The 15,945-nt window shown below is 30.4% G+C and overlaps 1 protein-coding gene across 1 annotated transcript in view; it reads right to left on the bottom strand.

Moving 5' to 3' along the window:
* LOC100574407 (protein O-mannosyl-transferase TMTC2-like) overlaps positions 1 to 15,945 on the bottom strand; it is a 358,487-nt gene that overhangs the window by 131,168 nt on the left and 211,374 nt on the right. Inside the window, exon 6 of the mRNA XM_029487429.1 lies at positions 1,110 to 1,224. Coding sequence (XP_029343289.1) covers positions 1,110 to 1,224 — 115 coding nt within the window. The remainder of the gene's footprint in view (positions 1 to 1,109; positions 1,225 to 15,945) is intronic.

Raw genomic sequence — 15,945 nt, 5'->3', positions numbered from 1 at the left:
TAATGATCTAAATCCAGCTAAAGTATCTGCATTATAGAATTTTATCGTTTGTACCTGTACTAAAAAAAAAAATTATTTCCTAAACTTAATCATACAAATTAATAGAATACTATTGTAATTATTTAATCCTACAAAAACGGATTACGGGGGTCCAAACTTCGACCAATTGCTTAAACTCGGTCCAAGTTACGTCAAAACTATTTATAATAACGATATATAGGTAGGTACTGAAATAATCGATTTAGTTTTCAGCTCTACCCAAAACTAAGACTTGACCTATGTTCCTATAGTTTTTTGACGCACGTGTGGACCACAAGTGTTATAATATTAATAAGGTTATAATAATATTATTTTAATCATTTCAGAAATTTGCATTGTTTACGTCACTAAGAAATAAAAGAGGAAATTATTATTTATTTATCATATATAGTAAAATCAATTTGAGACTTTTCGATCAAAGGCAATTTTTTGACGCACTTAGCCGGATTTATTACCTACGTTTTGATGTAGGTATAAATCGGTTCATGTTAGCTTTAAATAAGAGAAGAAGATAGTTCTTCGTATCATACAGAGAGAGGAGAGCTCTTCATGACGACCACTGAAGGTTTATTTTAATATGGAAGTTCGTGTTTTATATACAACATACTTCAAACGATACTTGACCGTTTAAAATAATATTTTATTCAATGTAAATGAGAAAAGTCTGTGCATTTGGTTTGAAGGGATGACCGTCTGTCACGGATTTTAAGTTTAGGGATGATGCGTTTACCGCATAATCGGAATCCGGAAAAAAATAGAAAATAAGACCTTAGGAAATGTAATATTAATATACCAAAACAAATTATGTAGCATAATATATAGCAGACCTACTACACTATAATTTCAATGAACCAATTATTTTTTTTTAATATCCCAATATACATAGATATATACATACATGATACATACCTATACATATAAACATACATACACACATATTAGTATATTATATAACACAGGTACGCCCGTAAATATTGCAGCGTTTGGGTACTGTCCAAGTCGTTATATTTTAGGGCGACTAACGATATAATATACTACAAAATAATATTTATTACTATTTTTATACTTACAAATTGTAATGCACGTCTGCCATGTTCGGTCGATATCGTAACGCCGTCCTCAGCGCCGTTTCCGCCTCGTCCAATCGACCCTGACTACTCAGTATTGAGCCCAAATTTCCGTAGGCTGTAAAAAAAAAAAAAAAATACGAAAATTAACAAATTGTAAATATGCAGTGATTATAATAAAAATAATATATGTACAGTCTAAATGCAGAAGAGTTATCATAAAATACGTAATATAATACAATATATTAAAATATAAAAATAGTTTCCATTGTGCTGGCCATCGTTTTGCTGTCTAAGAATTCAAGTGCCCATAGAAAGTCTGACGATGAAACATAATTATAGGTAATTAATACCAACAATATGCAAAAACAAAATAATATACATTTTATATATTATAATTGGTTTCGAAAAGGGGAAATTTTCCATCCAGGAAGTACCGTATTTTTTGCAATCTGCAAATCTGAGTGATATATAATTTCGTGATAATAATTCCGATTTTAATGTGAAAAAATAAATCATCAACGACACGTTATGATGGTAAATTTTGTCAACGTTATAATTAGGGCTCGGATTTATATGTATTTATATAACCAAAGTATGTATTTATACAATAAAAATATGTACATAAAAATGTGCTAAAGAATTCAAAATAATATGTAGTAAAAAAAAATAATAATAATAATAATAATAATAATTAATAATATAATAAAATGTAATAAAAAATGTATATTTATCTAATTATATTAATTACTAATATTTATTAACATTCATTTTCAAACTTTCGAATCCAAAAGATCGCCGATATTGTCATAAAATCTTAATAATAATTAACAATAAAATAAAATGTGATAAAAAAATGCGTATTTATCTATAGTTATCTAATTACCTTGCTTGGGTACAATTAATAATAACATGCACTTTTAAATTTTTGAATTAAAAAAATCGTCGGTATAATATTATATAGTCATGATAACTTTCCAATTATTTTAACTCTGAAGAAAAGACATTAAAACAGTATAATTGTCTAAATATGTGAGAAAAAATTAAATAATTGTGAAATATGTAAAAACATGTATTTATGACAAAATATGTAAAAATATGTGAAATCAAATAAAGCTCATTTTATCAAAAATCTTGTGAAACAAATTTATCACTTGCCGAAATTAGTTTATCATGTCGCAGAGAAAATATGTATTTACATATAAATCCAAGCCCTTGTTATAATATTACAATTATCTATCCATCACGTACACATAAAACAAATCTGGTCAAAAAATGTTCGCTATCAAACCCTTATTTCTGTGAAGTTTTGTCGTTTTATTTGTGTTCTAATATAATATAAACTACTAACTGGTACAATGTTTATGCCGGATTGGCATAATATATTAATTTAATTTGAAAATAATTCACTGCGATGTTGGAGGGGGGATCTACAATATACCTACATAATATATGTACCTACAGTTGATATTTGATGCGACGGATTTAATTCGATTGCTCCTATATAGTTTGGTCAATTTAAATAAAATGGTTTTACTTCGCCGAGCTGAGTTTAATTATCGAGACTTTATTTAAATAGTCTTAACCATCTAAGGCTTACATTTTTTATATTGAACACCTTGTGACTATGGTGTGCACGATATGTCGATGTGTCGTTTTTTGAATCATGTATGTAGAGGAGTTCGTGGAATTCCAAGCAATGTTATACATTATTAAGATGTTTTGACGTAAAATAAACACATCGAAAATCGTTCACATTTAATTTAGAACCACAACAAAACATTGTTTTGCATTATTAAACGAACAAAATAAAAACAGAGTTATAACGCATAAATAGTACAGTGACTGTTTGTGTATCGTTGTACATAATATAAAAGCGCACAAGACTTACGCAGGAATATATAAACATCCATTATTTTAATACACCTGAAATTATTTCTAGTTGATCTATATTATTTGTTTCGTCTTTAATGATTATATAGTGAAGCGTGTATTATTATTTTTTAAATAGACTTGAATAGCTATTTTTTTTATTTATATGTGAATTCAATTTAACGATAAAATTGCATTATATTGTTATCTAAGTGTTAAAAAGTATTTAGTGAGCTTTCATCTAAAAAATTGTACCACCTAATGCTACGGTACTATAGATGATAGTTTATATACTGTATAATATGTATACGTCATATACATATAATACAGTGGCAATAAGGACAATAAATGATTTGCAATCGATGCATTATAGTTATACGGTATAGCACTTACTGCAGTACTGCACCACATAGAGGGTGTCTCACAAAGATTTAATTATTAAAATAATTTAATTTCCAAGGATATCTGTATCTAAATAACTACTCCTGCCATTGTATTAATTATTAAAACAGAAAATCGTCGTGGGAAACTCTGAAGGTGAAATTTATTATTGACATTAACATTTAGAACAATCAACAACTTGTAGTTGAGACACTGAATGAGTATCAAAAGTAATTAAGATATGATAGTTTTTCAGTTACTGGAAGCTCCATGATAGTAGAACTCGGATAAGCAGCTGGTTTCATTCAATGTGTCAAATAATAGTATAATGATGGCAATTACAATTATTCGTCAGATCAAATAATACCTAATATGTTTTGTAGATTTTTGAGTTTAATGAGTTCATTGAGTTGTGAAATTTAGTGTATTATATGGCGACACAAAAGGCTCAATTTATTTTTCATAAACATACCAAATTACCAACATATTATTATGTGTAATTATTTTAGAACTAATTTTTACAATATTTATAAGTTATAAACTTATAACATTTACGTCCATTATTTTATATTTTTTGTTTTATTATTATTACGTATTACCTAAATCCCAAGTCAAAGAAATCATGTATATACCTATTATATAATGATATAAATCCCAAATGTCCGAACAGAGCGAGAAACAAAAATATATGGACACGGAACCGGTAGATCTACGTGTTTGCTGTACTAACTACAATACGGGTTACAGTCGTCAGCCATTTTAATTTTCAATTGCTCACCAAAGCATTCACTGGGAGTTTATGTATCTGTTCCGACGGACGGATGAAAATATATTAAAACAAACAGAAATTCGTTTAAAAATCCTTCGTGAAAGATAGCGTGTGGTACTTGGTGATACGACAGAACTGGCAAAACAAATGGCTTGATTGTGTTATCAAAGTTTGTTTTCACCGTCCACCGTCCAATAGAATAGAAAAGGAATAAATTTGGAAAAAATGAAAATGAAAAACTCACACAGCTACACGCACATGTATAGGGTAGTCTTTGTCACGGCCGTGTTCACTCTGCGCATTTTGACGAGCGAAACTTTTTGCCGATGTAAGAAAGGACTGGTAATTTGTTTTTATTTGACGCTAAAATTTCTTTTTTTTTCCTTTCCCCGTCACACGCAAAACTTTAACGCCAAATAAAACTAGAAGGCACGAGCGTAACAAGGACGACAAGAGTAAAACGCGACGAAGATGCGCAAAAGTTCACATTTAAGTCCCGGAAAATCTGAATTATATTTGAAAAGTTTATTCCACCTTTTGTCGGATCTTTTTAATATGAACGCCGCGTGGCCCTTTTGGGCATTGCAACTTTTAATGGTGGTTGAAGGAAGGATGTATTTATCAGGAATTCAATTTTGACGCAGAACATGCATCTCTGATCGTGCGCTTAGCATAAGATCGGGAAGGAACTCCAGATAATATTATATAGAAAATCAAATTTGACGACTTATCCCGTGAGTAACACTAAGTTATGAATATTAAATTAATAGTATGTTTGGAGTAAATGGTATTTTGTATCATGTCGATATTTTAAAAATGTAATAATAAATAGTGAATATTTTTTTATTTTATCATATATATATATATTCTTACGCCGTTTGGCTTTTACTAGTTTAAATATAGATATAGATCATATGAAGTTAAATATAAAAAATAGGCGGGAGAGGAATAGAATTAATTAGATGCAAAATATATCAACTATAAATACAGGCCTAAAAGCCTGTATTTTTATAAAAATCCGTGTAAAACGGTATAGATTAAGTATAATAGGTATCTGTTATATATTATACTATTATATAACACATACAAATATATAATACATTTTCTGCAGGGGCTAAAATAAATTAAGGGGAGTCGTCACTTCTCGTCCACACTGTGTATAATGTATATGCACTTATGGGTATAGGGGTTGTTCAAATCTAATACTTCAGTGACAACAATCTTTAAAATTGACTCTTCATGGATTATTATATAATATTAATATACAGACGTAAAGTTAAGACGCAAGATTACACAGTTGCTCAACCATGTTTAACCATTGATTAAAATAAAAGTTATTTAATTTGTCAAGTATTTTTGCTTTACTCTGTATATCAAATTGTGTTAACAGGTGTTTGTGGTGCAAATGTACAATGTTTAGTAACTCATCTGTACAAAAAAAAATATTACTACACGAATTTTGATTCAGTGGTTTTTAGCTTTACACGCTTTTTTCTCAATTTTATTGGATAGCAAAACTAAAAGCGCACTGTCGTTTACATTAAATTTAATTAATTTTTATTAAGATAAACGGCAAAAGGCTCAAGTACTGAATAATATTAAAATTAGTAAGTAAATGTACGAATAACATTTGTTGAATATAAACATAGATGTAATGCTAACTAATTAAACATAACAAAAAAAAGTTATTGATATACTAATAAATTAAATGATTAACTTTAATTGTTATAAGACACCAATTATAAATTACAATAATGGAAAAATCTAAACAGAGCTGAATTCCCATCTTTAACAATCTCCCAAGGGGATTAATTTGGTCATATTTAGTTCAGTGGGTCTTAATATGAAAAGTTGGGCACGTTTTGGATTTGTATTGAGGTATGAGGAAAGAAATACGTTCTAATAATGGGGAACAAGTTGTATGGATTCATTTATTATTTTAGAAGAAAGGAAATATCCATGGTAATACTATGATAAACACTAGAGAATCATATTTTTTTGAAAAAATATTTCAACTTACATCGACGGCATAATGTTATTTGAATTAGTTATGTTCCGAAAATATGTGACGGGAACTTCGGGAAAGCTGCAACGCGTGTCCGAATAAAAATATAAAAATATATGACATATGAGTACAATATGATACGTGCATGCCTTGGAGTGTATACCCACCACATAATAATAGAGATGTATAAAAAAAAAATAGCTACTATAATATACGTCTAGAAGAAAAAAATCGAGTTGTTGGAAACCGAGTCATTTTTCGGGATGAAACTCTCCCTGGGGGGTCGTGCATGTTTTTGACAGGTCCGGCTCACGTTGATAACCCGATTTTACGGCGTTTTTTTTCCTCTTCCGTGGCCTCAATCGGTCCACGTTATGCGCATCAATCATCGATACACCTACACGTGCCTACACTGCCACACCCAGTTGCAGTTTTTTCTCTCTCTCTCTTTCTCTCTCACTATTAAACACTGACGAACGTTTCCGTCTTCATTGTTTATCGTTTTGCGTGTTATCGGCAACGCTCGAAAACAGATATATTATTATCAAAACGGAATAAACAAAAAGATGACGTACTACACAATCGGATATCGAGTGTCAGTTGTATGTCGTAATAACACAATATAATACTATATTATAGGTACCTACCCAGACATTACTTTATTCAGACGTTCAGATTTTCGAAATAAAAGCAATATAATATATTAACAATCTTAAAATATACATTATAATATAGAGGACCTCTCGCTAACAAAAAAAATTGTTAATAAATTATAATTAATAATATCCATCGGCTATCTTATTACAATACTAAACCAATTTGTATTTAATAGTAGGTACAATTAAAAATTATAAGCATTAAATTCTAAGCACCAAAATAATTAATCATTTTTGAAATATATCAAACCTCTTGGTAATCTGGTAATCATGCCTATAATATTTTAGCATTACAATTTTTAAATAAAAACAAACATTGAACGCTGTGCTGCCATACATTACATTATCATCGGAACGTAACAAATAAAAAAAAAATGTTACGCGATGGGAAGTATCGCACTGGGTTTTGTTAATTTGTGATGATTCCAGTTTTAAAGGATGTACCTATACCTAATAATAAATAAGCGCACAACATAATATATTATAATAAATAAAAACGTGCTTCATGGAAGATTTTTCTATCTGTTTTTTGCCGTCCAAATAAATTTAAACCCGAGGAAAACGGCGGCGTAAGTTCGTTGAAAAACAGCAGTAGAGATCCTTCGACAGAGATTGTTAAATATGTTTACATTGAAACCGTTAAAAACCGTTTTATTTTAATACGGTTTAAAGAGCTTAAAAATAAAGATTTATTAACAACGGCACATTCTATATATATATATACATATACATAATATAAATTGTATATAGTGTTAATACTTTACTCAAACGCTACGCGTGCAACACAACACAACATCTCGTGTTATTTATTTGTTTGTCCGTCGTGTGTGTACACAATATAGAAAATATATGTACTTAAGTCTTTTAAAATAACGATTTTCATATAACAAAACTGCGATTAAAGTGTCACAAAAACGTTTCACAGCGTAGTACGCGATTGTTACCGAGTGTGAGTGTGTGTAAACGAGATTCAAACATTTTCAAAGTTATCGAAACGAGTTTAAAGATTACGAAACGTAAGGAAAAACGTATGTTATATTGTATGTAGATATACTGCACGCACACACACACACACACACATCTATACACACAGTGTGATTCACCAAGCACGCACTCCTCAATTTTTTTATTTAATAATACATTTGTTATTCGAATTCTGATTTTAAATATGCTTAAATACCGTATTTTAAAATCCATGGTATTTTAAATTTGTTTAACTACTTACGGAGGAGCAGGGGTAATGGTAATACATATTAGCCCCCGAGAAACAGAAAATTAAGCCCAATTTTGGGCTAATAATAAAATATTTAGAAGTTGTCGGCCCAAATGTATTCAAGTAGCCCAAATATTTACCAGGCTCAGGCGGGTATGCTCATTCGCCACCCTAGCCAGTCCACCCCTAAGCAGGAGTGTCAAGTGAAGATAGAAATACTTATCTTTTTAAAACGAGAACTCCGGCCCTTTATTACTGTAAATTATTAAGTGGATAATTATTTTGAAAGCGTTGATGAACTTAATTCAAATTTTTAACAAGTAGTTTTTCAGTTATTAAAATTTTTATACTAATTAAAGATAATAGTCTTAAAAATGGTTTTACAAAAATAATAATAGTATGTTATATTGTTATACATATCGGATATAGTATTTATTATACTAGGCCTATTTTTATAAGCTATAATTATTCACAGATTAATATAAATTACTAAAGTCTTCAACTCGGTGAGTATATATAGTACATAGTATATAGCCTTCATATAATCTTTCAAATTCGTCAACATGGACAAAATGATTATCCACGGTACACAAAGTAGGATAATTGAAGAACTATTCGTTCAAGTACATCAGCATTTTCTAAAAAAATATCCACTTAATGTAAAAAAGGAAATTGTTGCATGGAAAATCTATGTCTGTATCCCCCAGGACGCTCCTAAAGTAGCACAAACAATTTCAAGAATATTAAAATATGGCATTTGAGTATGGATGAAAAATGGAGGCTCTGCTTGTATTTTGTATATTATAATTTCATAAAAAATCAGCGTATAACCACACAATAGATGAGCGTTGTTAATTTCTCGGTCTGAATTAAAATTATGTGTAACGCGTAGAGGGAAAAACTAACGTAAAAAAAAGAAAATATCACAACAAATGGCCGAAAGGTACATCGTAATTAATCGAGGGTTCGGATGGAGTGGCAGCGCGCAAGTAGCGAATACAAAAGCGAACGCGCGTGCGGGTCGAAGGCAATTAAATATCCATGTAAAACGCGTAACTTTACGCAGCCCGGGATTTAAGTGCAAGAGAGGAAGTAGTTTTACAAAGAGTGATGGATTTTATTGCAACAAACCCAGACACAGACACATAAGCGCGCGTGCGCACACGCACTCGTGGAACCACTCACTACATACATATACATAATACATATTATTGCATATACATGTATAAACATATTATATACATTTATATATAATATATATACATATATATTATACGTATGTATATAAACTGTCCGTCGGTTTAAAAACGAGCCAGCGGCAGGGGCGATTTTATATACGTAATATGTATACTCTCGTGGGAGGCAAGTCACAGCCAACCGCCACTAGTTTTCATCTCCGGTCGATATAATAACAAAAATAGCCACACCAACGGTTCACGCGCAGCAATGTGCATGCAGGACATCGGCAGCTGCCATACGAAATAATTATTTTATATATATATATACATACACACACACACACACACACACAAACACACACGCACCCACACGTCTGATCTAAAAGGAAACGGATTCAGGGAATTAGTTGCAAGCGTTCAGTAGTCAGTATGGAGTTACGTTTTCGTTAAATTATTCTACTACATACCCAGTTTAAACATGCATATTCCCATATGTAACTAATTGGAGACATTCTGTAGTGGAGACCTCACATGGGTCTTATACCGTATAATTTATATTTTATTACACACCTTTATTAGAAATGCTAAAAGTTTGAGCGTATACGAAATAGTGAAGTTAAGTGTAGAAAAAAATTCTACTAAAAATACCGTGTTTTGGGGGTGTTTAAAAATAAATGCATTAACAAGCTCATGGAAGATAAAAACAAATAAATAAAGAATTAAAAATCTGCACGATTATAAAAACAATAAGTACCTATATTTGGGAATAACGATTTAAAGAAAAAATAGATGTGATTGAAGGTGGCGTCCAGATACACTACTTCAAATGGGTGAAAAAAATATAAAAATACTGGCATACTGCAATATTATATATTTTGTACAAGATTGAAAACAAAACATAGAGCTGTAAATGCATAATGATAAATTACACAAAAATACAAAATAATCTCTTAAAATTTGGAAATTAAATAAGTGCCATTTTAAATATCACTATATGATTTCTATGTCTATCGTACAATTTCGTGGTCTATACATCATCAGAGTTCAACGACATTACCAACAACTAACAATGGTTTCGTAACATCGCTCGTAACACATTATATTATTATATATTTTGTATTATTATAATCACGTTTCACCGTTACTGTAATAACATCATCAAATAGGTAATCTCAAAATCGTGTTACATTAATTCTACGTGTGCCCACATCAGTGTATTTCATTAATATATTTACATAAAATTTATAACAATATAGGTAAATACTATATCTATATATATAGTGCGCGTTCGAGATTATTTCCACGAGGTTTCACCATATAATATTACTGCGTGTACGCGTAGGTACCTATACTATTATAATGCGACTGGGGGAGATTTTTTAGTCTCGTCTCCGCCACGCCTTCACACATTTCCCACCCTCATTATAACCATACATACGCACGCACTGCACTGCCTTTGCAATGTTTTAAGCTATAACCATAAATCCCCGGAGAAACGACAGCGATGTCTGCAGCAGCGGCGGTGGTGGATCGAATAGATGAGCTTATATTATATCAACAGACTGTCGGTCGAAAATGTTATCCACGCTTATACTTGATAATATACTTTTATATAGAGTTGGAAATATCCATGGTATTACTGGTCTTGTATATCATGGCCAGCACTACTCGGTAGAGCTTATAATAATATTATAATATAGTGTCGTTCCTATTACCGCGGTATACCGAAGAGTACAAACATAATATTATATTAATGTATGAGGTTTACCGATTCGCTCTGAAGTAGGTATATATTATCTAATATTATAATAATATATTATTACTGTATAGGTACATGCTTGGAGCACGTAGTCGTGTTTTGCGGGTGGCAATATCAGTCGGCGATGTGACGCGTCAGGTGGGGATAATATTTGGGTTCGGCGGATGAGTTATTATATCGGTCGGGCTGAAGCGCGTGTTTTTGTCACGTTTGTTTTGACAATCGCAGTGGTGTTATTACGGCGCTGCGACGTCGACGCTAATCTATCGCCACCGCCGTCGCGTATAATACAGTTCACAGGGTGTCTAGAAAGCAGAAAGTATTGTTGGAAACACTTTCAACAGTGGATCGTGTGTACGTGACGTTTTAGAAAATTGTCTACGTATATGCGCGTATGCACTGTTAAGGTATGCAAATATATTATAATATATATATATATATATATAGTAACTCGAGTGCGACATACTATAGACTACTATTATAAATAATAATAATAATATAATAAGATATTATGACTCTCTTTAACCTATTATCTAGTATTCGAGTACCTAAGTACCTATAGTCTTTCATTATGATTTGTATATCGTTACCACTAGGATATAATATACAATTAAAACCATATAAATATCATCCAATAGACATTGTTGCCGCAAGTTTCATAAAAAAAATACAATCTCTATTTAAACGTATTATCATATTGTATTCATATATGTTCTAAAATTAAAAAAAACAAATTATGTAGATATTCCTCAAAAAATAGGTGTATATTATTATACAATAAATTATTTTAACAGCGCGTTTTTATTATTTTTCAATTCTTTTTAAAATATTATTAGCGGGTCGATAATGAAAGAAACACCCTGTTTACACTATACTTATAAATAAGTATATTATAACGTTAAGTTATTAAAAATTCAAATTTGTTTTTTAAATGATTGATCGGGCGCGTCCATAGCGTATAATAATACTATATACGTATGTGTGTGTAATGTATATTATAATATATAATATTATGCAGGGCCAGCGATTGAGGTGGTTTTTTTTAATATTTCATCGCAAGAACAGTGACGGGAAAACGGTAAGCACACACATACACACACACACGTCATATTCCCTCGAAAATTAACGTCCGTGATTAATTATTCATATATTTATTGTCTGTGTGTATGTAATATGAGCATTGCGACTTGCTCCCATTGGGACGTTTCCTGGACGATTACGTTTAATTATTATCGCGATGTACCTTCTGTGCAAAAATATGATGTTGCTGTGATAGAAATATTGCACACGCAGTAAGTCACGTTCACCGGTTTTGTTTTAAAAAAAATCATTAGTATATCCTATAAAACAGCGCAAAAATTCAAATTGAAATAGTATAATAAGTAATAACGTTTACTTACTGCGCCGGTCCTCGTCAGAATCAGTTTTTAAAGTCGACATTATAAAGATAAAAGACTATTCTGAAATACTCCATTTAAATTTAAATTGACTTTTTTTATATTAAAGACAGGAAGGCATATACCTACCAGTTTCTTTTCTTTTCTTTTTTCGTGTATAAAAGATTAAGTTAGTTTAGTAATCACTAATTTATTACCGTTATTAATTCCCTCCACCAAAAAAAAAAAAAACCAGAAATAAATTTTAATTGAATACTCATACAATAATTGTATTAAATCATGTCTTATACCTACCTATATACTATTATTTCAATTGCGAAAAAATGTAAATATCATTTTGAGACTCTGCAGGTTTAACGCCTTATTTTTTGTTGTTGTAAAATTTTGTTACATTTTATGATTTTGTGATCCTGTAGTTTGATAATATTTTTAATGAAACACAATTTGTAAAAACTAAGTTTTGTGAGATTCCAACTGTGATAACTGATAATAATACACAACCGAATGCAAACGCCAAACTTACGGATATAAAACACATTCTTTTCGAATGCAGATAATACAGCAAACTGTAGCAAAGTCATATCTAATAAGCAGACATAGTATTAGAACTTAATCGATACTTTGAAAGAAACCATGCTAGTTATATAGGTAATAACCAGAATTTCAAAAACCAAAACGAGGACAAAAAATTTCTTTTCAAAACATTACCTCCAACTGACGTAATCACGTACCGGTTTTGACGTTAAGTGGCTCTTTTTTCTTAAGCGCGCTTGATTTTGAACGCAGAACAAAAAAAAAAGCAAAACGCCCGAACAAAAAAAAAATACATCAACTTGAAGCGGTTTGATCACATAAATCCAAGACGGCGTTAATCTTCTGACGGCACAACAAAGGTCAAATAAAAACAAGGGTTCTTGCGGCAGCGGTGAATTATTCATTCCCGTCAAACACGGATGATATTCAAATGCAAACGCTTCTGGGCCATCGGCAAACACGTCCCACCTGTACTTTATGCAGTAGCCGAAAATCAGGTTTTCGAAAAGGTCAGTTTTCTCTCAAAACAATTCAATAACTACCATAATATTAAGGTGCACGCGTTACACCTGCACACACAAATGATATTTGAACCACGTGCAGTACAAAAACGTCCATTCATCTTGTACGTCATATTATTATTATTATTATATTTTGTGAAATTATAATTCCACCAACTGCTATTTTAGAAAGTGTTTATATCGAATGATCGTAAATCAATTTGAATTCATAATAATAATAATAATACCATTTTGACCGTGCAGTATTATACCCGCCGTACGCGTTTATGGCGTATAAAGTATATTATTGGGTCAACGATTCTATGAAAAATATATTATAATATTATATAATATCTGATAAGCCATCAATATAACGCTGAAAAAAAAAATAAAAAAAAATACCGTCATAAATTTATTTTCGATTTATTGGAATGACAAATCCAATTGTTCTCGATGCCGAACACATTTTAAGCGTTAGTAGAACAAAAGAGTAAATCAAACAAAAAAAAAATCGTATACGTTATAATCATTATTACTATACCAAGCTAAACGTCCGAACCAATTGAAAACATTTAATACAATATTTTATGTTTCATATTATTATTTAGAATAACGATGACGGTCGAATGTAACTGAAGGAATTAAAATAAAATTATTATTATTATTGTTACTATCGTTATTATTGCTTTATCGTGGTTTTCATATGTTAAAATGCTTTATTATTATTTATTTAGATTAGTCAAAGTGAATAATGTTTTATCAATTTAATTGAACTTATAGTCATTATTACTGCATATTATTATTTTAATAATCTTATGTTATTATTGTATATGTCCTATATTGCGTTGTAATATTTGAACGTGATGGGCACTCCAAAACTATTTATTAATTTTATAGATATTGTACACGATATTACTAAATATAATTCGTTTCCAACGCATTTGAATTGAAAACTAAAAACTTTTGCAATAAAATTACTCGCAATAGTGCTGTTTTAACGTGCCACCAAAAATTGTCTACGTTAGATAGTTTCTGTAATTGGATTTATGTTTTGGGATTTATATCCCGATTAGCGTTTTTATACTCGATCGAAACACGTAACATTATGTATATTATGATTTGTACTATGATATGTATGCTCCCCAGTGCGTATTATACAAAATCACCAATTGTAATTGCCATCGTATCATGATATTGGATCACAGCTATAAAATATAAATACGTACAATAACATTAAATAGGTGCCGTCCGAGAATGACGTTGCAATAATAATAATATTAAACTTCAAAATAAGGATTTCAATCCGTCATATATTGTAACACGGCGTCTTGGATAGGCAATTTAGCTACAGAAGTGTCGTTCGTCAATCGTCTACTTTCCGGGCTATCATAAATTGGTATACCACAGCTAGCAGTATTATTACAAACACCCTCGATCACTGATTGCAAAAACTTTAAAACCGAATTCGGTCTCGTATCTCGCGATTTCGACGATACTTTGAAATCGTTTTTATAATATAATAAACCATTTTAATTTATAAGTGGTAACGTATTCGAGCAAAATCAATTTTTGTTGTTTGAACAAAAACATGGCGTATAATGCATATAGGAAAAACAAATGATGATAACAATAATAATGTGAATCTGGTTATTTTAACCTAACATGCTATACGCAATATTATATAATATTGCTATAAAATTAGTAGTGACGCGGTCGGAATATTTTATAGTACCTAATCCATATTTTAATATTATATACGATAATAATACTGCAATATTATATTATTATATTGTATTCAAAGAGAATATTTGTTTTAGCCGGTATAATTGAAATCATCATACACGCGTAATATAGTAATAATAATATTGTATTGAGCGCGCACACGTGACTAAATTGTGAACGTGGAAAAAAAGGCCAACCAGCCAATTGGCTTTTGCGCGTGCCGTCAAAAATTATACACGGCTCGGCAACTTCGTCTGTGGCAAACATTTCAGTAGTATATATTATTATTATACGAAAACATGCTGTCAGCTTAACTTGTATTGTGGTAGGTATACTCGCATACTGCATACAGTGCGTTTTTGAAGTCACATATTATTTTATCACCCTTATATTTTTTTAATTAGATTTTTCTCGACAGTTAATATCTGGAGGGAAATAGTTTCCATTTTAATGAAACTAAACATTTTTAAAAATAAAACTTTCACTTCAATATTTATGAAGAGCGATATTTGAAAAAAAAATTTTAATTACAAGTTTTTCAATGTTATATTATTTTGTTGATCAGATTTTTAATAATGATATCAGACTAAAGAAAATTCGAATAATAATAATAATATAATATATTTTAAATTGAATATCTATAATTATTTATGCCTGGCCAGACAAATATTAATAGGTATTTTCATTGTGTAAAATAAATTAGGTATATTTTAAATATTCGTTTTTGATGATTGATTAATAAAAAAAATTCAAATACAAAAAATGTATTCGTCACAATTATAATTATTATACTAAATTGAACCAATAAAGAGCCGAACGCATACTGACATGTTTTTGCTTAATTTAATTTTAA

Source organism: Acyrthosiphon pisum, chromosome A1 (assembly GCF_005508785.2).
Source record: "Acyrthosiphon pisum isolate AL4f chromosome A1, pea_aphid_22Mar2018_4r6ur, whole genome shotgun sequence".
Classification (NCBI taxonomy): domain Eukaryota; kingdom Metazoa; phylum Arthropoda; class Insecta; order Hemiptera; family Aphididae; genus Acyrthosiphon; species Acyrthosiphon pisum.
This window is presented reverse-complemented; position numbering and strand designations above follow the sequence as displayed.